At 42.5% G+C, this 18004-nt stretch overlaps 1 protein-coding gene across 1 annotated transcript in view; it reads right to left on the reverse strand.

The window, feature by feature from the left end:
• LOC120019626 (AT-rich interactive domain-containing protein 1B-like) overlaps window positions 1–18004 on the reverse strand; it is a 114955-nt gene that overhangs the window by 78805 nt on the left and 18146 nt on the right. Inside the window, exon 3 of the mRNA XM_038962977.1 lies at window positions 6531–6692. Within this exon, the coding sequence (XP_038818905.1) occupies window positions 6531–6692 (162 nt within the window). The remainder of the gene's footprint in view (window positions 1–6530; window positions 6693–18004) is intronic.

The following is an 18004-nucleotide window of genomic DNA, read 5'->3' on the forward strand; positions in this document are numbered from 1 at the left end:
TGCACAACATTGCTGAAACACTGTAGTCATCTCCGGTTAAATTTAGGACAATAAGACATTTAAGGCCTTTCATTTAGATAAATTAATGTAAGGACCCGCGTACACCCTGGTTTAGTTCGTTTTTTTCCTTGGTCTATTTAGTCAGTTATAGTGCCGTCAATCGCCACTGAAAAATAGTTTTTTTGACGAATATTTTAGTCACAATTTTTGTTGACAAAATTTACATTACTCCATGATACGGTAGTGGATGTAAATCCATAACACCAATGTTTTTCAGCAACAGTTTATGATGAATTATATCAAAAGCTGCACTGAAGTCTAACAAAACAGCTCCCACAATCGTATCAATTTCTTTCTTTTACCGGTATGATGCTGATTGGTTGGCTGTTTGAACAATTAAAGAGTGCTTTGCTATTCTTTGGCAGCAGTACGACCTTTGCCTCCCTCCAGGCCTGAGGGCGCACACACACCGTCTTCAAGGCTTAAATTGAAGATGTGGCAAATAGGAATCAATTCAAATTTTATTTGTCACATGCGCCGCTACAACAGGTGGCACCTTACAATGAAATGCTTACAGGAGTCGCAATGTATTTCACTACCAACCTCAGCAATTTAACATCCAGGTTGTCGGAACCAGGTGGTTTGTCCTTATTTATAGATGTTTTCACCTCTTCCATGCTAGCTTTGCAGAATTCAAAACTACAGCGCTCGTCTTTCATTATTTGGTCCGTTATGCATGAATATGAAGGCTCAGTATTTGTTGTTTGTATGGCATGCCTAAGTTTGCTAATCTTGTAAAAAAAAAAAAACGTTTTGTTATGAACAAGCCATCTGTCTCAATGCTTTTTTGCCTAGAATATCATTTAAGGTACGCCAGAGCCTTTTACTATCATTCTTTACATTATTTATCTTTGTTCGATAGTATAGTTTCTTCTTTTTGTTTAGTTACGTGACCTCTCAGTTTACTGTATGTTTGCCAATCTGCTGTGTTGTCAGACTTATTTGCTATTCCCTTTGCCTCATCCCTCTCAGCCATACAATTTTTCAAGTCATCATCTACCCATGGGGATTTCTTGATGGGCACATGCCTTTCAGTAACCGGAAGAAGCGATTTAATGAATGCTTCAAGTGCAGCATCAGGCTGTTTTTTTCTCACATCTTCGACATAGGAATCATTGCAAAACCTCTTGCATGATCGCTTATACACAATTTTAGGTCCAGTCTTTGGAACTTTGTTTTTTCTAGATATGGTTACTATATTATGATCACTACATCCGATGGGTGTGGATACTGCTTTAAATGTGGTCAAGACATGCGGATAATTTAGTTCCTGTTCTGTTTGTAAATACCCTGGTAGGTTGACTTGAACCTGAACCAGATTGCAGGCATCGGTCACAGCTTGAGGATTCTTTTTGAGTGGACAGCTTGATGATAAACAGTCAATATTTAGGTCTCACAGAAAATATACCTCTATTGATATCACATACATTATCAAGCATTTCACAAATATAATCAAAATACTGACTTTTAGCACTCTGTGGTCTATAGCAACAACCTATGAGAATAGACTCTAGGTAAAAATGACACAGGTACAAAAGTATATTTATACACAGTAAAACGAGTCCTATATCGACATAACCTGAAAGGCTGCTCAGCAAGGAAGAAGCCACTGCTCCAAAACTGCCATAAAAAAGCCAGACAACGGTTTGCAACTGCACATTGGTACAAAGATCGTACTTTTTGGAGAAATGTCCTCTGGTCTGATGAAACAAAAATAGAACTGTTTGGCCATAATGACCATCGTTATGTTTGGAGGTAAAAGAGGGAGGCTTGCAAGCCGAAGAACACCATCCCAACCGTGAAGCACGGGGGTGGCAGCATCATGTTGTGGGGGTGCTTTGCTGCAGGAGGGGCTGCTGCACTTCACAAAATAGATGGCATCATGAGGGAGGAAAATGATGTGGATATATTGAAGCAACATCTCAAGACATCAGTCAGGAAGTTAAAGCTTGGTCGCAATGGGTCTTCCAAATGGACAATGACCCCAAGCATACTTCCAAAGTTGTGGCAAAATGGCTTAAGGACAACAAAGTCAAGATACTGGAGTGGCCATCACAAAAACCAGACAACAATCCTATAGAACATTTGTGGGCAGAACTGAAAAAGCGTGTGTGAGCAAGGAGGCCAACAAACCTGACTCAGTTACACCAGCTCTGTCAGGAGGAATGGGACAAAATTCACCCAACTTATTGTGGGAAGCTTGTGGAAGGCTACCTGAAACGTTTGACCCAAATTAAACAATTTAAAGGCAATGCTACCAAATACTAATTGAGTGTATGTAAACTTCTGACCCACTGGGAATGTGATGAAAGAAATAAAAGCTGAAAGAAATCATTCTCTCTACTATTATTCTGACATTTCACATTCTTAAGATAAAGTAGTGATCCTAACTGACCTAGGACAAGGAATCTTTCCTAGGATTAAATGTCAGGAATTGTGAAAAACTGAGTTTAAATGTATTTGGCTAAGGTGTATGTAAACTTCCGACTTCAACTGTATATGCTAATATGGAATTTTTGTTGTCCTTTTTCTGGGTTGCTTGTTTATTTATTAGTGCTTTTCTGATTGGCTGATCCAAGACATACATGTCAGTGACATTTGCATTTGAGCCAATGGTACTGAGTGGGCTGCCCACAGTGGGCTTCTTCCTAGGGCACACAGTATCAGTGCAAACAGTGGAATTAAACTCTATGGGCATATGATTATTGCTGACAATACCCTCGGACCTCACAGTTAAAGGAATATAGATTAGGTTATAGACAATTCCCATGTCCTCTGTTGCTTATTATGACAGGGAGGACTGGAGCACTACCAAACCCAGGCAGTCGGTCTCTTAAGCAGAAGCCCAAAAAATAAAATAAAATTAATTGCTCTAAAAAAAAGTTTGCCTATTTAAAAAAAGATTTGCATCTGACCAGTGTGTGCCTGCCCTGCCTGGTGAATGCTGGTCATTTTACATCCCCCGGTAATTGATATTCTAGCAGGATGAGCATTTTTTATAAAAAAAATAAATAGGAGCTGACACTTAATCACCAATTAATTCTAGTGAATCGTTTGAGAAGAAAACACTTGTCAAGTTGCAGCGGTCTGAAAGGCTGTGCTGTTACCATAGAGACCCAGACAATGAGAGTAGAAGGGCTGCCTGAACGGGTTCAAGACTCTTCTGGTGAACTACAGGCCTACAGCGCATTCGGAAAGTATTCAGACCCCTTGACTTGTTCTACCTTTTGTTACAGCCTTATTCTAAAATGAATTACATTTGTTCCCCCCCTCATTCTACACACAATACCCCAGATCTGTGCCTCGAGACAATTCTGTCTCGGAGCTCTAAGGACAATTCCTTCGACCTCATGGCTTGGTTTTTGCTCTGACATGCACTGTCAACTGTGGGACCTTATATAGACAAGTGTGTGCCTTTCCAAATCATGTCCAATCAATTGAATTTACCATAGGTACACTCCAATCAAGTTGTAGAAACATCTCAAGGATGATCAATGAAACAGGATGCACCTGAGCTCAATTCCGAGTCTCATAGCAAAGGGTCTGAATACTTCAGTATATAAGGTCGTTTTTATTTATTTTTTATAGATTTGATTAAAATCTACACCTGTTTTCGCTTTGTCGTTATGGGGTATTGTGTGTAGATGGATGAGGGAATTGTTTTATTTAATCCATTTGAGATTAAGGCTGTAACGTAACAAAATGTAGAAAAGGTCAAGGGGTCTGAATACTTTCCGAATGCACTGTATATCTAGTCAAATGGAGCTGAGGGAGAAAAGCTACTTTACTTTAAAGCCGACTTTAAGGCCAAAACCATATTTCCTGCAGAGTGTAATGTAACCTCCAGTCCAGCTCCATCACAGCTGATAAAAGGCTCCTTGGCTTGTCTGAGAGTAGCATTAATATTCTCAGTGAAATACCGGGGAAGGCTTGGACCTTGGCAGCTAGCTTGATGGAGGATTTTTCCTACTCCCCTCACTCCCCTCAGTAGAGACCGTTTTTCACAGAGATAAGACTGGCTGCAGTTACCAAACACACAGTGTGCGTTCCAAATGACACCATATTCCCTATATAGTGCACTACTTCTGACCAGAGCCCTACACTTTATAGGGAATAGGGTAACATTAGGGACACGTTCACACTCACTCCTCATCAATGAAAACCCATGTCCGAGAGGGGAGCTTCCCCCCCTCTTTCTTTTCCTTTCTCCCGGCTTCATTGTATCAAACACACACCCGTTTCCCGGGGTGTCCGCTGACTCATTGTCTCACAAAGGCAACACGCACACAAAGCTAATTAAGGCTGTCGGAGGAGAGAGACTGAGTCACGGGGGAAACACACAGAGCTCAGTACAGACTGCCACTGATAAGCTCTTCATCACTTGCACAGGGTCTAGAATCTGATTGGGATTTGTGGCTGCTGGAACAATGTGTAGGGATCCTATAAGGAGATAACTTAGAAGCGCCCCCTCGTCTTGTTTGGTGGCCCCTGACAGAGTTCACGCACACTGTTGTTAGCAGCCGAGCTTCACCATTACAACCCCCAGTTTCACCATAAACACTGGTCTAACAAGCACGCTGGTGGCCATCTTGGGTCTGTAGGTTTTAGCAGGAACCGTGGCAATCGAGGGCAACAGTCATTTCACCTGCATATTTCCCCTATCCTCCCTGTCAAAAACAGTGGGAGCGGACAGAAATTGAAAATGTTTTTCTCTATCAATCTTGTCGTCATCTAAGAGAAAATGAAAATGATACAGTTAGGGGTGTGGGAATAAAAAGAAGCTTAGCAATATGACGGCGCAGCTCGCTGCAGTGCGTGTACCGCTCTCCTCCGATATCACACTGGAAACCCCAGAGAATTTTACTCAAGGTCAATCTCTCATTACTCCATCCAGCCAGCACCACTATACACTCCCTCCCTCTTCTCTTGCTCGCTTTGTATTTCTTCTCAGAGGCGCTCTCTCATCAAATGAGCTCCAGGTATTACATCAATATCCCTTTCAAAACAGGACACAAAACCCCATCAACTTTGGCATTCCGACAACTTTTCTTCATAAGTGACAAAGCCTGTACTTTTATTTCCGCCAACACCTAAAAGGGGGTCCTGAAACATCGCCTTTCATCTTACCGTCTTCGGTACGCATTAAATCATGAACGTTCCATTTGTTTTGTACGACATCAAACTTGTCCTTGTCATTATGAAAAAGTATAAACACAAAAACGGTAGTGTGCATGACATCGCAGCAGCCTGGTCCAAATAGCAACATTACATGCTCTATTTCTTTGCACCAAAAAACCCAGCATTTTAAAACATTTATTTAGGATATGTCAATCTAGTAAGCCAGGCAACTAAAAGCAACTTTCTAGACAATGTCTAGCTATCTGACCAGCTCATATAGTTACCAGAACATATCTGACAACATTGAGTTAAACTGTAGCCAATGTTTTATTCACCATAACAGGAAAATTAACACATTACAAGATAATGATTAACAATTATGGCGATCTGCAAACTTACTGTTGTGAATGTGAAGAATTGAAACGAGTGCATTTCTGTCTGAGGAATTTAGAGCTTGCTGTCAGGTCAGGTTACCACGACAACGGTTGCAACGGGGTCAAAGTTGAATGTCTTGCTCAGTTGTGGCTAAGCCATGGCTATATAAAAAGCAAATGCCAAGAAGAATGTGGTACAAATTTGGCTGTTTGAAAGAGGACCATAGAAACATTGCCCAATACTTTTTTCAGGCAACATACCGCAAATCCTATGTGAATCAGGTAAAAGGGTCAGGGTTTTCCCTTCATCCAAGGACTCCCTGAACGGTAACTCTGCTCCGCTGAATGCAAAGCACTGCGGCTGACCTGCTGCCTCCACCTCAAAATCATGAGCAGCCAAATCGCTGACTCAATAGAACAACCAGAGAGGGTGGACTTCATTAAAGCCACTGGCCACGTATGAGATACAGGGTCTGCATCTCAAATGGAAACCTATTCAATACATAGCGCACTAGGGTTTCTAGTCGTGCACTATAAAGGAAATAGGATGCCATTTGGGATGCAGCTACAGAGAGGATGGAACAGAGGGAGTGCCGATGGAACAGATACCAGTCCACTCTAATCTCTGGAGAACACTACAGCGCAGAATTAGTTTAATGTATTGCTCTTTTCGTTTTTTAATTTAGCTAGAATAAACAGGGGCCACCCAGGTCCATTAGCTAACAAATGAAAACAGACAATCCTAGTGAACTTGAAACCCTAAACAATGAGACCCAACGCTCCAAAAAGGAAGGTCTCTCCACTTGTGCATTATGCATGCTTATAGAGGGAACACTACTTTGGTTACACTCTCCCACGCCGGTATCAAGGACACGAACTAACCAGTAAGCACTTCCGAAAAGTCTGTCAAACCAAAGTCCTCAAAAACTGCTGCTCAACTTCTTCACGAGCAGGGCATTGTGGGGGTTGAAGTCTTACCTGTTGTGGTGGTGGTGGGCGTGGCTGCATGTAGGGGGGCTGTGTGGGGGTGGTGGGCTGTTGCTGGGGAGGGCTGAAGTACGGGGACTGGCCCTGCGGCTGGCAGTACCCACCCTGCTGCTGCTGCCCCTGATGCTGCTGTCCATACTGGGCTACCATCTGCTGAGAGACACAGTAAGGGAGACCTCAAGTCAGGTATCATAGAAATACTCCTTAAAACATCTCACTGTCAATGTCCACAACTCTACGAGTCGTTCTCGACCAAAGGCCTTTAGGTCACTATCACTAAGCCATCTTATCAGAGTTCAATAAAGAACACCAATCCCGATTCATATCAGAACTGAATTTGATTAACTACACTCACAATCACCTTGGTGAAGTAGGCCTATAGCCTAAAAAAATCTGCACTCAGTCCCAAGTACGCTAACTAAGTTCTTTACCTTGACTCTGGGGTTGACTAATAGCACTGTGAGAAGTGACGAGCAGGACTTATTTCCAGCCTTGGGACATTACTGTTGTGTTGACGTCGATAATACACACAGCAGCTGCGTCCCAAATGGCACTGTATTCCCTATAGTGCACTCCTTTTAAACCAGGGCCCAAAAGTAGTGCATTATAAAAAGGGAATAGGGTGTCATTTGGGACGCAGCCACAGCCTCTCCCTCCTTCCTTTCACTGCAGGCTGTCGTTGGGAACGTCTTATGTAAGACGTTTTGGGGAACAGCTGTTATTGGCTCATCCCTCTCTCTGCCTCATCTGGAGTCACTTACATTAGGCAGCAATGTGTCAAAGTCTTTATTATCTAAGAAAAATAAGCCTAAACCATCAGCGGTGAAAATGAGAACGCGGTTTTTGATCAATGTACAGAACAGCAAGAGAGATATCTATTCTAGAGTATACCATCTAGAAAATAAGTTTAAAAAATAGCAATCATAACATTTCTGCTAGAGGCGGAATTCAGCTTGAAAGACGTTCATTTTCATTTCTGTGTAGGTGATGAAATGATTCAATGCAAAAGCCGAGCACAACAACACTAGCCGTGTCAATATATGAAATATCACAGATCTAGGAAACCTGAGAGGAATGTGTGTCTATGTCCTAAATTGCGCCCTATACCTTATTGTGCACTACTTTTGACCAGAGTCGTATGGGTCCTGGTCAAAAGTAGTGCCCTATAAAAAGGGATAGGGCGCCATTTGGAGCAATCAATGAAATATAGCTGGGTTATTTCCATTTCCTGACCTTAAAAGGCAAATCCTCATTCATAATCTACAGCACCATAGCAGTGTCTACATATGTAGATGTATGTTTTTAGCCAGAGGGAGGGAATTTTCTTGCTCCCCACATCACCGTGAATCTCAGTATTTGAAAATCATTGTTTTTAAATGTCATCGGGCATGACTTTGTTTACTACAAAATATAGAAATATGTCGCCGTCACTGGTATTGTGCTAGAGATAATGAATGAGGTTATAAAGTGATGGAATTGCCCTTTAAGCTCCACACTATGTAGATATAATTTTCTTCTGTTAAAAAAAAAACAGCATTTCACTAGATCAGATCGATAAGAGGCCTAAAACTCCCAGATACATAGCTCGAAAACGACTCGCAGAGTTGTGGACATTGACAGTGAGATGTTTTACTATTCACCAGGGCCCATGAAAAAATAAGTACCCTATATAGGGAATAGGGTGCCATTTGGAACACAGTCCCAGAGACATGGTTATACGACTGCATCGAAAGGGAGTACACCGACGAGAAGGCCCATATAAAATACATGTATTGTAGTGCAGCAATGAGCGGTCTTACAATCCAATAGCTGTATGCAATGCTCATCGCCCAACCAGCCGTCAGCTCCTTAAGCTCTGAGGGCGGCGAGGCTGTTTTTCCACACATGAGCTCATCACTCTGGAACCGAGACACTGATATCTGGGAGCCTAACTCAACCTCCCCTAGCTCGCTGCCGCTCTCCATGCCTCGCTCTCCTCTCCGAGCTGGGAACCCTTTCTTTTTAACAGAGGGCATCACAATCTGTTTTCCCCACGATTGCAAAGATGGTTGTGCATTGACTGCGTGTCAGAATGCGTATTTCCCTCCCTATGGCACTCGCAATGTAAATGTGCCCCGAGAGTAATATTTATCTTGCATAGAACACACAAGCCGACTAGGTAAATAGATTAACTATTCTATTATGGGGTTGTCAGATTTTTCTATTCATTACTCATTTTGTTTGCAGAGGAAAAGTTCATATGGACTGTTCATATGGACTAGCATCTTCAAAGTGCACCTCAGCAGATATTTTAAACCCATAAAAGCTGTCTAAGCCCGGGGGGGGGGGGGGTTCCCTACTAAGCTATATGGAATTGTTTTAAGAAGGTCATACCAAGGATCATTTTACTATTTGATTTTGAATTTTAAAGACCCCCCCCAAAAAAAATATTTGATGAAAAATGGCATTTGGCCTTACTGCTATTAGCCCATACAATTGAATAACAGATAGTCCCCCCCCCAAAACCTAAGGAAGTTATTCTGTCCTATATCTAAGAGAAAGATCAGGAAACATTTGTTATGTTTTAAACCCTTATTTTTGGTATTAAACCATCTCCATATGTACTGTACTTCCATACATTTTTTCAACCGGTACCGGGGGACATTCAGACAAGTCACGGCCTGTGGGAGTCCTAGAGCAAAACAACCGACAAGTACAGTACGTGTTCGTGAGAGTTTCACCTTAATACAGAGGTGTCATATTAGTGTGTTGCCCAAACTGTTCGGACGCTACAGACAGAAGTTGGCAGATCAGACGAGTCCTGAGACGCTTGCGGGTGTCATAAAGCAAAACGGAGAACACCATCGTGTTTGTGAGAGTCTTATCTTTCCATAGAGGGGTCATAATAGATTGTATGCTAAACCGTTCAGAGGCTACAGACAATGTTGTGAAAAGACATATTTTAGGGATGTCTCATGGTCTGACAAACACCACTCTAGCTCTTGTCACCGTCGACGTGGAAGTGCGACATCGGCGGACGCGGTGTATTTAGGGTTTTATCCAAGGTTTTTTATTTTAAAATAAAACAATTTTTAAAAAACTGGTCTAGCCTAAACAGATTTTTTAACAGGGATTTTATTTATTAATCCCATGTGATTTCCGCGGGGGCGCGGACATCGACTCTAGTGGTTTAAATACTAAATGAATGAAGCTGATTACCAATATGTATAAAGATGGAGGAGGCATAGCTTAATCCTGCTATCACTTCAGTAGGCTTAGACCTAAAAAAAAAAACAGGTGCTGCTGCCAGTGCCACCGTCTCGCAATGTGGGTCATTTACTAAGATCAGACTGACAGCTACCAAAAAAAAACAGAGGATAGGCACTAGGAAGACCTTTGCTTAAATTAAGTGTTGGTTACTGAGACATTACAATTCCAAGCCATACACAGGGTAATGTAAGTCTCAAAGACATCTTAGCTAAAGTGTGCATGATCTATAATCAAATCAGCATGGCCATCTAGAGTTTTGGCAGATGCAGCATGCTTAATCCTCAGGTTTTTAACGGTCTGAAACACCTTCAGACCCCCACAAAAAGCAAGGACTGATGACACCAGTCCCAAATGGCACCTATTTTCTACCAGGGCCCATAGGGTACTGGTCAAAACAGTAGTTCACTATAAGGGAATAGGGTACCATTTAGGACAGACCAAAGACTGCAGGATGTGAGGGAAGAAAAGGAAAGCCAGCCTGCATAATCGACAGAGGAAAATCAATTCCTAATTATCTTGAAATATTAAAGTTGATCTCTGAATGGCATCTCTAATACGGTCTTGTCTGCTCTGTTGCATCTCTCCTCTCCATGGCGGCCATCCTCTCTCCCCCCCGTTTGGCCACTTGTTCTACGGGAGCGGGGAACATAATCGTTATAAAACAGCACAGCAGGGTACCGGTGGTATCTGACCAGTTGAAACATCCAATTTCAGGCGGGATCCGTGAGGTAATAAAGAAGGTGTCTCAGGGCCATCTGGGGCCCGGTGCAGATAAAAGTCATTACATGCTCCATCCCTCTTGGAGATGGAAAAGCAAGCAGAGCTGACAACACTGACAGAGTCTTCAGTGCAAACAGGAAAATTCTGCCGATTTCTAATGATGTAATGGGTAGTTTTCTACTATCGTTGTGATGGCGGTTCTTTGGGCAACGTCATTTTTGTCATTTTCAAAGCTGGTGTTGTGAATATTTACTTTTCGGTAATTTAGCAGATACTCTTATCCAGTGCGACTAAGTCTGTATCAATATGGTATATGATAGAGACAATTGTTGTATTCTCTCATCTTCCTTACAGTAGCCAGCTGACAGCAAACTTATCCTTGTAAAATGACTCACTGGTCTGTTAACTCCGGCTTGTAAAAAGGGATGGTTAGCTCAAATTGAGTGAGTTTTTGATTGGTTCTCATATGCACGCCATTTGCATGCGCAACGCCACCCATGCTCCCTCGTCAATTTGCTACGCCCTCACTGGAGGTAAACAAGCCAAGCCAAAGGCTAGCTAACTAAAAAACAGTGGAGAGAAAAACTGACAGAGTTTTCTAAAAAAGGAGATAGTAACAACCAATTTAGAGATTAAAATAGGAGCAACTTGAAGCATAGAGCCTTTGTGCGAAGGCAGGATGTATTGGCGGTCTTTGAGGGAAAGCCTCATTTACCAGCTAGCTAGCTAGTTCTAATCTTCAAGAAGATAGGAAAACAGCCTCCACTTCTGACAATCATGTCCGCGCTAAAAGCTGTGGCGGACAGATGACCAAAACAGAGAGGCAACAGCCCTGGGTCTCAGAGTGGCGGAAGACAAGAATGCTATATGGGAGGGTATATGCGGCCGCTGGTTGGGGAAGACCGCAAGAGCTGTGTTGGCCTCAGTCCTATACAGCGCAAAAAAAATCATTGTAATCTTTGTGGGTGAAGTCCATACGACCGACAAATGGTATGTACAATGACCTAGAACTGTACTTCGACGGTATAGAACGGCACTGCGATGGATACATGTAATGTCCAAATGGAAATTATAGATGACACACGTGAATGATTGAAAAGTTTTGTATTTGCACAAACATAATGAGTAAATAAATCAATGGTTGTTTGCATGACAGGCCTAAAAACAAATAAAGTGATAAAACTACCATAAACGACTGGGTGACAGGCAGCATAAGGGCTGAATGAGGCACTACAGAAAGTACACTGAACAATAACAACGCAGCATGTAAAGTGTTGGTCCCATGTTTCACGAGCTGAAATAAAAGATACCAGAAATGTTCCATAAGCACAACAAAACTCACATTTTGTGAAAAACAAAACAGTTTACATCCCTGTTAGTGAGCATTTCTCCTTTGCCAAGATAATCCAGCTGCTTGACAGGTGTGGCATAAAGAAGCTGACTAAACAGCATGATCATTACACAGGTGCACCTCGTGCTGGGGAAAATAAAAGTCCGCTAAAATTGCAGTTTTGTAACACAATGAAACAGATCTCAAGTTGAGCAAATGTGCAATTGGCATGCAAGAATGTCCACCAGAGCTGTTGTCAGAGAATTTAAATGTTCATTGCTCTACCATAAGCTGCCTCCAACGTCCAAACGGCCTCAAAAATCACAGACCACGTGTACCCACGCCAGCCCAGGACCTCTACATACGGCCTCTTCACTTGCGGGATTGTCTGAGACCAGTCACCCGGACAGCTGATGAAACTGAGTTTGCACAACCAAAGAAGTTCTGCAAAAACTGGTGGGGTTATGGTATGGGTAGGCATAAGCTACGGACAACGAACACAATTGCATTTTATCAATGGCAATTTGAATGCAGAGAGATAGCGTGATGAGAACCTGTGGCCCATTGTTGTACCATTCAGCCACCGCCATCACATGTTTTCAGCATGATGATGCACAGTCATGTCGCAAGGCTCTGTACACAATTCCTGAAAGCTGAAAATGTCCCAGTTCTTCCATGGCCTGCATACTCAGACATGTCACCCATTGAGCATGTTTGGGATGCTCTGGATCGACACGCATGACAGTGCGTTCCAGTTCCCGCCAATATCCAGCAACTTCGCACAGCCATTGAAGAGTGGGACAACATTCCACAGGCCACAATCAACAGCCTGATCAACTTTATGCAAAGGAGATGTGTCACGCTGCATGAGGCAAATGGGGGTCACACCAGATACTGACTGGTTCTCTGATCCACGCCCCTACCTTTTAAAAAAAAAGGTATCTGTGACAAACATATGCATATCTGTATTCCATATGTGAAAGCCATAGATTAAGGCCTAAAGCATATATTTCAATTGACTGATTTCCTTATATGAACTGTTACTCAGTAAAATCTTTGAAATTGTTGCATGTATATTTTTGTTCAGTGAACTTTTACTGGATTAAACTACCGGAACCCTGCACAACCTTTTCTTATATTGTTACCAATTATACATTTATTCTGAATGAGAATTAAGAATCTATAGCCTACTTTTTAAAACAGTCAGGACTGTACAAACAGTATCTCTGTAGGGGTCAAGGCTCAAAATGAAAACCTGCCTTTTGGGAGAGTTTCGGCAAGCTTGGAAAACTGCATTATTTGAAAAAAGATGAGATTACTGATGTTAGGGAAGATGAGCACATGATGTTCAAAAGTGGTATACAGCAACATCAATTTGAGTGACAGACATCAGGAAGTATATAGAGCGTATTCGTTAGGTATTCAGACCCCTTGACTTTTTCCACATTTTGTTACGTTACAGCTGTATTCTAAAATGGTTTAAATGCCCCCCCCCCACAATCTACACAAAATACCCCATAATGACAAAGCAAAAACATGTTGACATTTTTGCAAATGTATTATAAAAATTTTAAATAAACTGAAATATCACATTTACATAAGTACTCAGACCCTTTACGCAGTACTTTGTTGAAGAATCTTTGGTAGCTCAGGTCTCCTCAGAGATGTTCGATCGGGTTCAAGTCCGGGTTCTGGCTGGGCCACTCAAGGACATTGAGACTTGTCCCTAAGCCATTCCTGCGTTGTCTTGGCTGTTTGCTTAGGGTCATTGTCCTGTTGGAAGGTGACCCTTTGCCCCAGTCTGAGGTCCTGAATGCTCTGGAGCAGGTTTTCATCAAGGATCAGCAGACCAGAGAATCTTGTTTCTCATGTTCAGAGTCCTTTAGGTGCCTTTTGGCCAACTCCAAGCGGTCTGCTATGTGCCTTTTACTGAGGAGTGGCTTCCGTCTGGCCACTACAATAAAGGCCTGATTGGTGGAGTGCTGCAGAGATGAGAGAACCTTCCAGAAGGTCAACCATCTCAGCAGAGGAACTCTGGAGCTCTGTCAGAGTGACCATCGGGTTCTTGCTTACCTCCATGACCAAGGCCCTTCTCCCCCGATTGCTCAGTTTGGCTGGGCGGCCAGCTCTAGGAAGAGTCTTGGTGGTTAAGAATGATGGAGGCCATTGTGCTCTTGGGGACCTTCAATACTGCAGACATTTTTTTGGCATCCTTCCTCAGATCTGTGCCTCAACACAATCCTGTCTCGGAGCTCTACGGACAATTCCTTCGACCTCATGGCTTGGTTTCTGCTCTGATATGCACTGTCAACTGTGGGACCTTACATATACAGGTGTGTGCCTCTCCAAATCATGTCCAATCAATTGAATTTACCACAGGTGGGCTCCAATCAAGTTGTAGAAACATCAAGGATGATCAATGGAAACAGGATGCACCGGAGCTAAATTTAGAGTCTCCTAGCAAAGGGTCTGAATACTTATGTCAGTAAGGTATTTGTTTTTTATACATTTGCTAGGATTTTCACTTTGTCATTATGGGGTAGTGTGTCTAGATTGATGAGGATTTTTTATTTAAATCGATTTTAGAATAAGGCTGAAACATAAAATGTGGAAAAGGGGAAGGGGTCTGAATACTTTCCGAATGCACTGTACATACACAAAGTGAGAGAGCGAGCGTGACTATATAGTCTGGTTTAGGAAGGGAATGTCTAAGCAGTGTTTTATGGAAACAAGGTGTTCCTCAAGGACTGCAAGAAGTAGTGGCAGAGGTGGTTTAACTAAACAGAAGCCCATGTAGGTGTCTGTGGGGATGCCTGCTCACCTGCCCTTCAGCACAGGCATCATGACGAGATGCATGAAAGACACCTTCACTCTACATTTTCACACTTCAAAAAGTCATTCCATGTTCGCGTCATGCATTATATTATCCTGCAAAATAGTTAATTTTGCACACTTTTCTTTATCTTTACATTTGTACATGTTGCATTAGATAGACATTTTAGGCTGACTAGAAAGATTCATCTCTTTTGGTTTTGTTGCTCATACTTGCTGTACTCTGACCTGTTTGGGCCAGACTATGATCTATTAATTTTTAGGGTACTTCATGCTCATGCATTGCAAAATTAGGGGGCAGGGAGGAAACTTGCCAGAAGTGAACATGGGTAGTACAGTAGTAGCTAGCTGGAATGCATGGGTGATTCATATCGTTGCCCTACTATGTATTCAGAAGACAGCCAATAAAGAACATGAATAACTTCAGTGGGGTAAGGAAATGTTCAGCCTATAATTAGCTAACAAAAAAAAAAAAAATTTGACTAGCTAGCCAATTTCAAGTTGATAGCAAGCAAGCTAAAGTTTATTAACTGGCTGGCTGTCTATGGGCTGAACAAAGCTAGCTAATGTTAGCTGTACTAGCAAACGTTCGTTGCTACTTGCTAGCCACAAGAGCATAACGTTTAACAGGTTGCAGTTGCCTAGTGTAAAAGAGTTGTTACAACGTTTAGAAAATGTGTGTGATGATTTTTGCGCCCTATTCATGATATTAAAAATCGGCAAACAATGTCCGAACTCCAACAGTTTGTTCTAGCTAGCTAGCTAGCTAGCCACTGTGTGTGCTTGCTTATGCCGGCAGGGCTGGCTGGAAGCGGAAGGGCAATCCTATGTAAAACAATAGATCATGATTCGTACAATTAGAAATGGGGATATCCAACCAGCGTAGGGTGTTGCCTTGAAGTCTGAGGGCAGAGCCCCTTCATTATCATCGCTTCGTGCTGACACATCAAAGCAGCCTTTCCAGACTTTCAAGTCAGGGACGTAGAGAGGCTGGTGTTCGGGAGAGCAAGGTTAGTCTTGCCGAGTGAGAGAGGTGCACATTTTGACATACAGTACAACAATGAGTCAGAGGGTTTTATTGCGAGGGTTTTAATTTTCAGAGGGAAAATTATTGTATTTGCTGTCATCGTGGTTTCTGACAGCTTCAGTGACAGAGATACTAGCATGGTGATGAGGACTGATGACAGCAATGGACACAGTAAGACCGATCGTGATGTCATGCTGTATTACCACCATCACACGGACTCGGGCTGCCAGGAAAAAGTCTGACAGAGGGCATGTCTGTATGCGCACGCTCGTCACGCAAAGCCCTTGCCTTCAGCCAAAGTGGAGGGCATAGTAAGCTATTATCCATTAATATCAAAATGGGTTTTCATTACAATTTTTTCCCCATCACTTGGCGTTGGATCGATAACGGAAGGAATGAAATGGGGGCCATTGTGAAACAGAACAGCAGCTAAGTCCAGGCATTTTACTTCAATCAGCAAAACACTAACAAGTAAAGGATGATATAGCATAAACAGTGTGTGTGTGTGTGTGTGTGTGTAAGAGAGAATAGAGCGTGAGAGCTCGCATGGGAGTGTGTGTGCATTGTGTGTACTACACATAAATATTACTGCTGAGACCAAGTCCTTATTAATGGCCATTACACATGCTACGTCGGCAACCTAGTCCCATTGGAGTGCCACTGCCAGGCCATCTCTGGAGCAGCATTAGAGCCAAACCCAGCAGTCTGGGGGCTAAATATAGCAGCAGGGTCGTCTGACTCCGCACCCAGAATAGACTGACCCAACCCAGCCTGTCCTGGCCCACGCTCTGACAGCCATGCTGCATGTCAACAGCTCCCTCACAGCCCTGTCCATCACTCACAGCCCTGTCCATCACTCACAGCCCTGTCCATCACTCACAGCCCTGTCCATCACTCACAGCCCTGTCCATCACTCACAGCCCTGTCCATCTGCACAGGGGCTGTGTCCCAAATAGCACCCCATTCCCTATATAGTGCACGACTATTGACTAGGGCCATAGGAAATATGGTCCCATTTGGGACACCCTTACAGATTAGGGTTGAATGGCGGGAACCCGTTTACCGAGATTTACTGCCTAAAACCACTCCCTTTTCCCGGGATGATAATAAGAAATTATTAATATGAAGAGAATAGCGTGAAAATGTAACTGAAAATATGCGACCGTCTAAATCTGGCTCCTCTACGCCCTCTGCATGATGAATCATCAACGCTCAGGGTGGAGCCAGACAGCCCATCTCAGTACGGAGCGCAGTTCACAATGCCTGTAGACCTCTCTCATCCTGGTAACTTCATTTCTTGTGACAGGTAGGCCTACATTTGCGGCAGCATAGTCTATGCTACGGTAATCTGAAAACCGAATGTGCATCTAAATTGACCCATCTCCATCTAGCTTTCGGGGGTCAACTTAATTATTTTGTTGTAAAGATGCATTTCTTTTTTTTTTATTGCTGCTGCAGAGTTTTAAAAACAGCCCATCACTCGAATATAGCTGCTTTAAAATCAGTAGACGCGTGAGCACTCCGTCTTTCTCTCTCCATCAATTCCATTCCAATTGCATGCAAAATAGATAATCCGGTTCCAGATTAATATATAGCCCTATACCACACACAGACATATTCATATATAAACAGAGAGAGATAGATGTATATATGTCCTAGCCTACCTTTAAGGTAACAAATGCTATCCAGTTTTAGCCTTATATTTAGCTAATTAATGACGGATGCATATTATGCATAATAAGCGTCGAACTCATAGCCTCCGTCTCTTGCGCAATATTCACACACACCTGAGCTCCGCTTGCATCTCTCCTTAAAAAAGAGTCCCATGCAGGAAAAGCTAGACTAGAATAGCTTGCTGGACATTTATTTTTGCATTTCTTATACCAATAGACTATTCGAAGAGGGACGCAAGCTCTTGTTTGTTGAATGTTAAATACAGCAGCCAATATAACTCAAGGGTAGTTTGAAAGAAGAACAGACGCGCGATGGCAGTAGGCTATAGCCGTTATTTCGTTAGACCCATAGGCTAACCATTCAATATTTGTGAAGAGAAGTGAAAGCCTTCTGTGTCTAATTCTAGTCCTATTTATTCAAGGATGTCATTAGAATAAGGACATTGAAACTTATTTCATTTAGGGTAACAGTTGAAAGCGAGGAAGGAATAAAGTAACAAGAGCGAGAGAAAAAGGAGGAAGGCTAATAACATTAGGGGAAATATTATGAAAGATATACAGTACCAGTCAAAACTTGACACAACTACTCATTCAAGTTTTTAAAAATGTTTTACCATTTTCTACATTGTACAAT

This window comes from Salvelinus namaycush, chromosome 24 (genome assembly GCF_016432855.1).
Source record: "Salvelinus namaycush isolate Seneca chromosome 24, SaNama_1.0, whole genome shotgun sequence".
Taxonomy (NCBI): domain Eukaryota; kingdom Metazoa; phylum Chordata; class Actinopteri; order Salmoniformes; family Salmonidae; genus Salvelinus; species Salvelinus namaycush.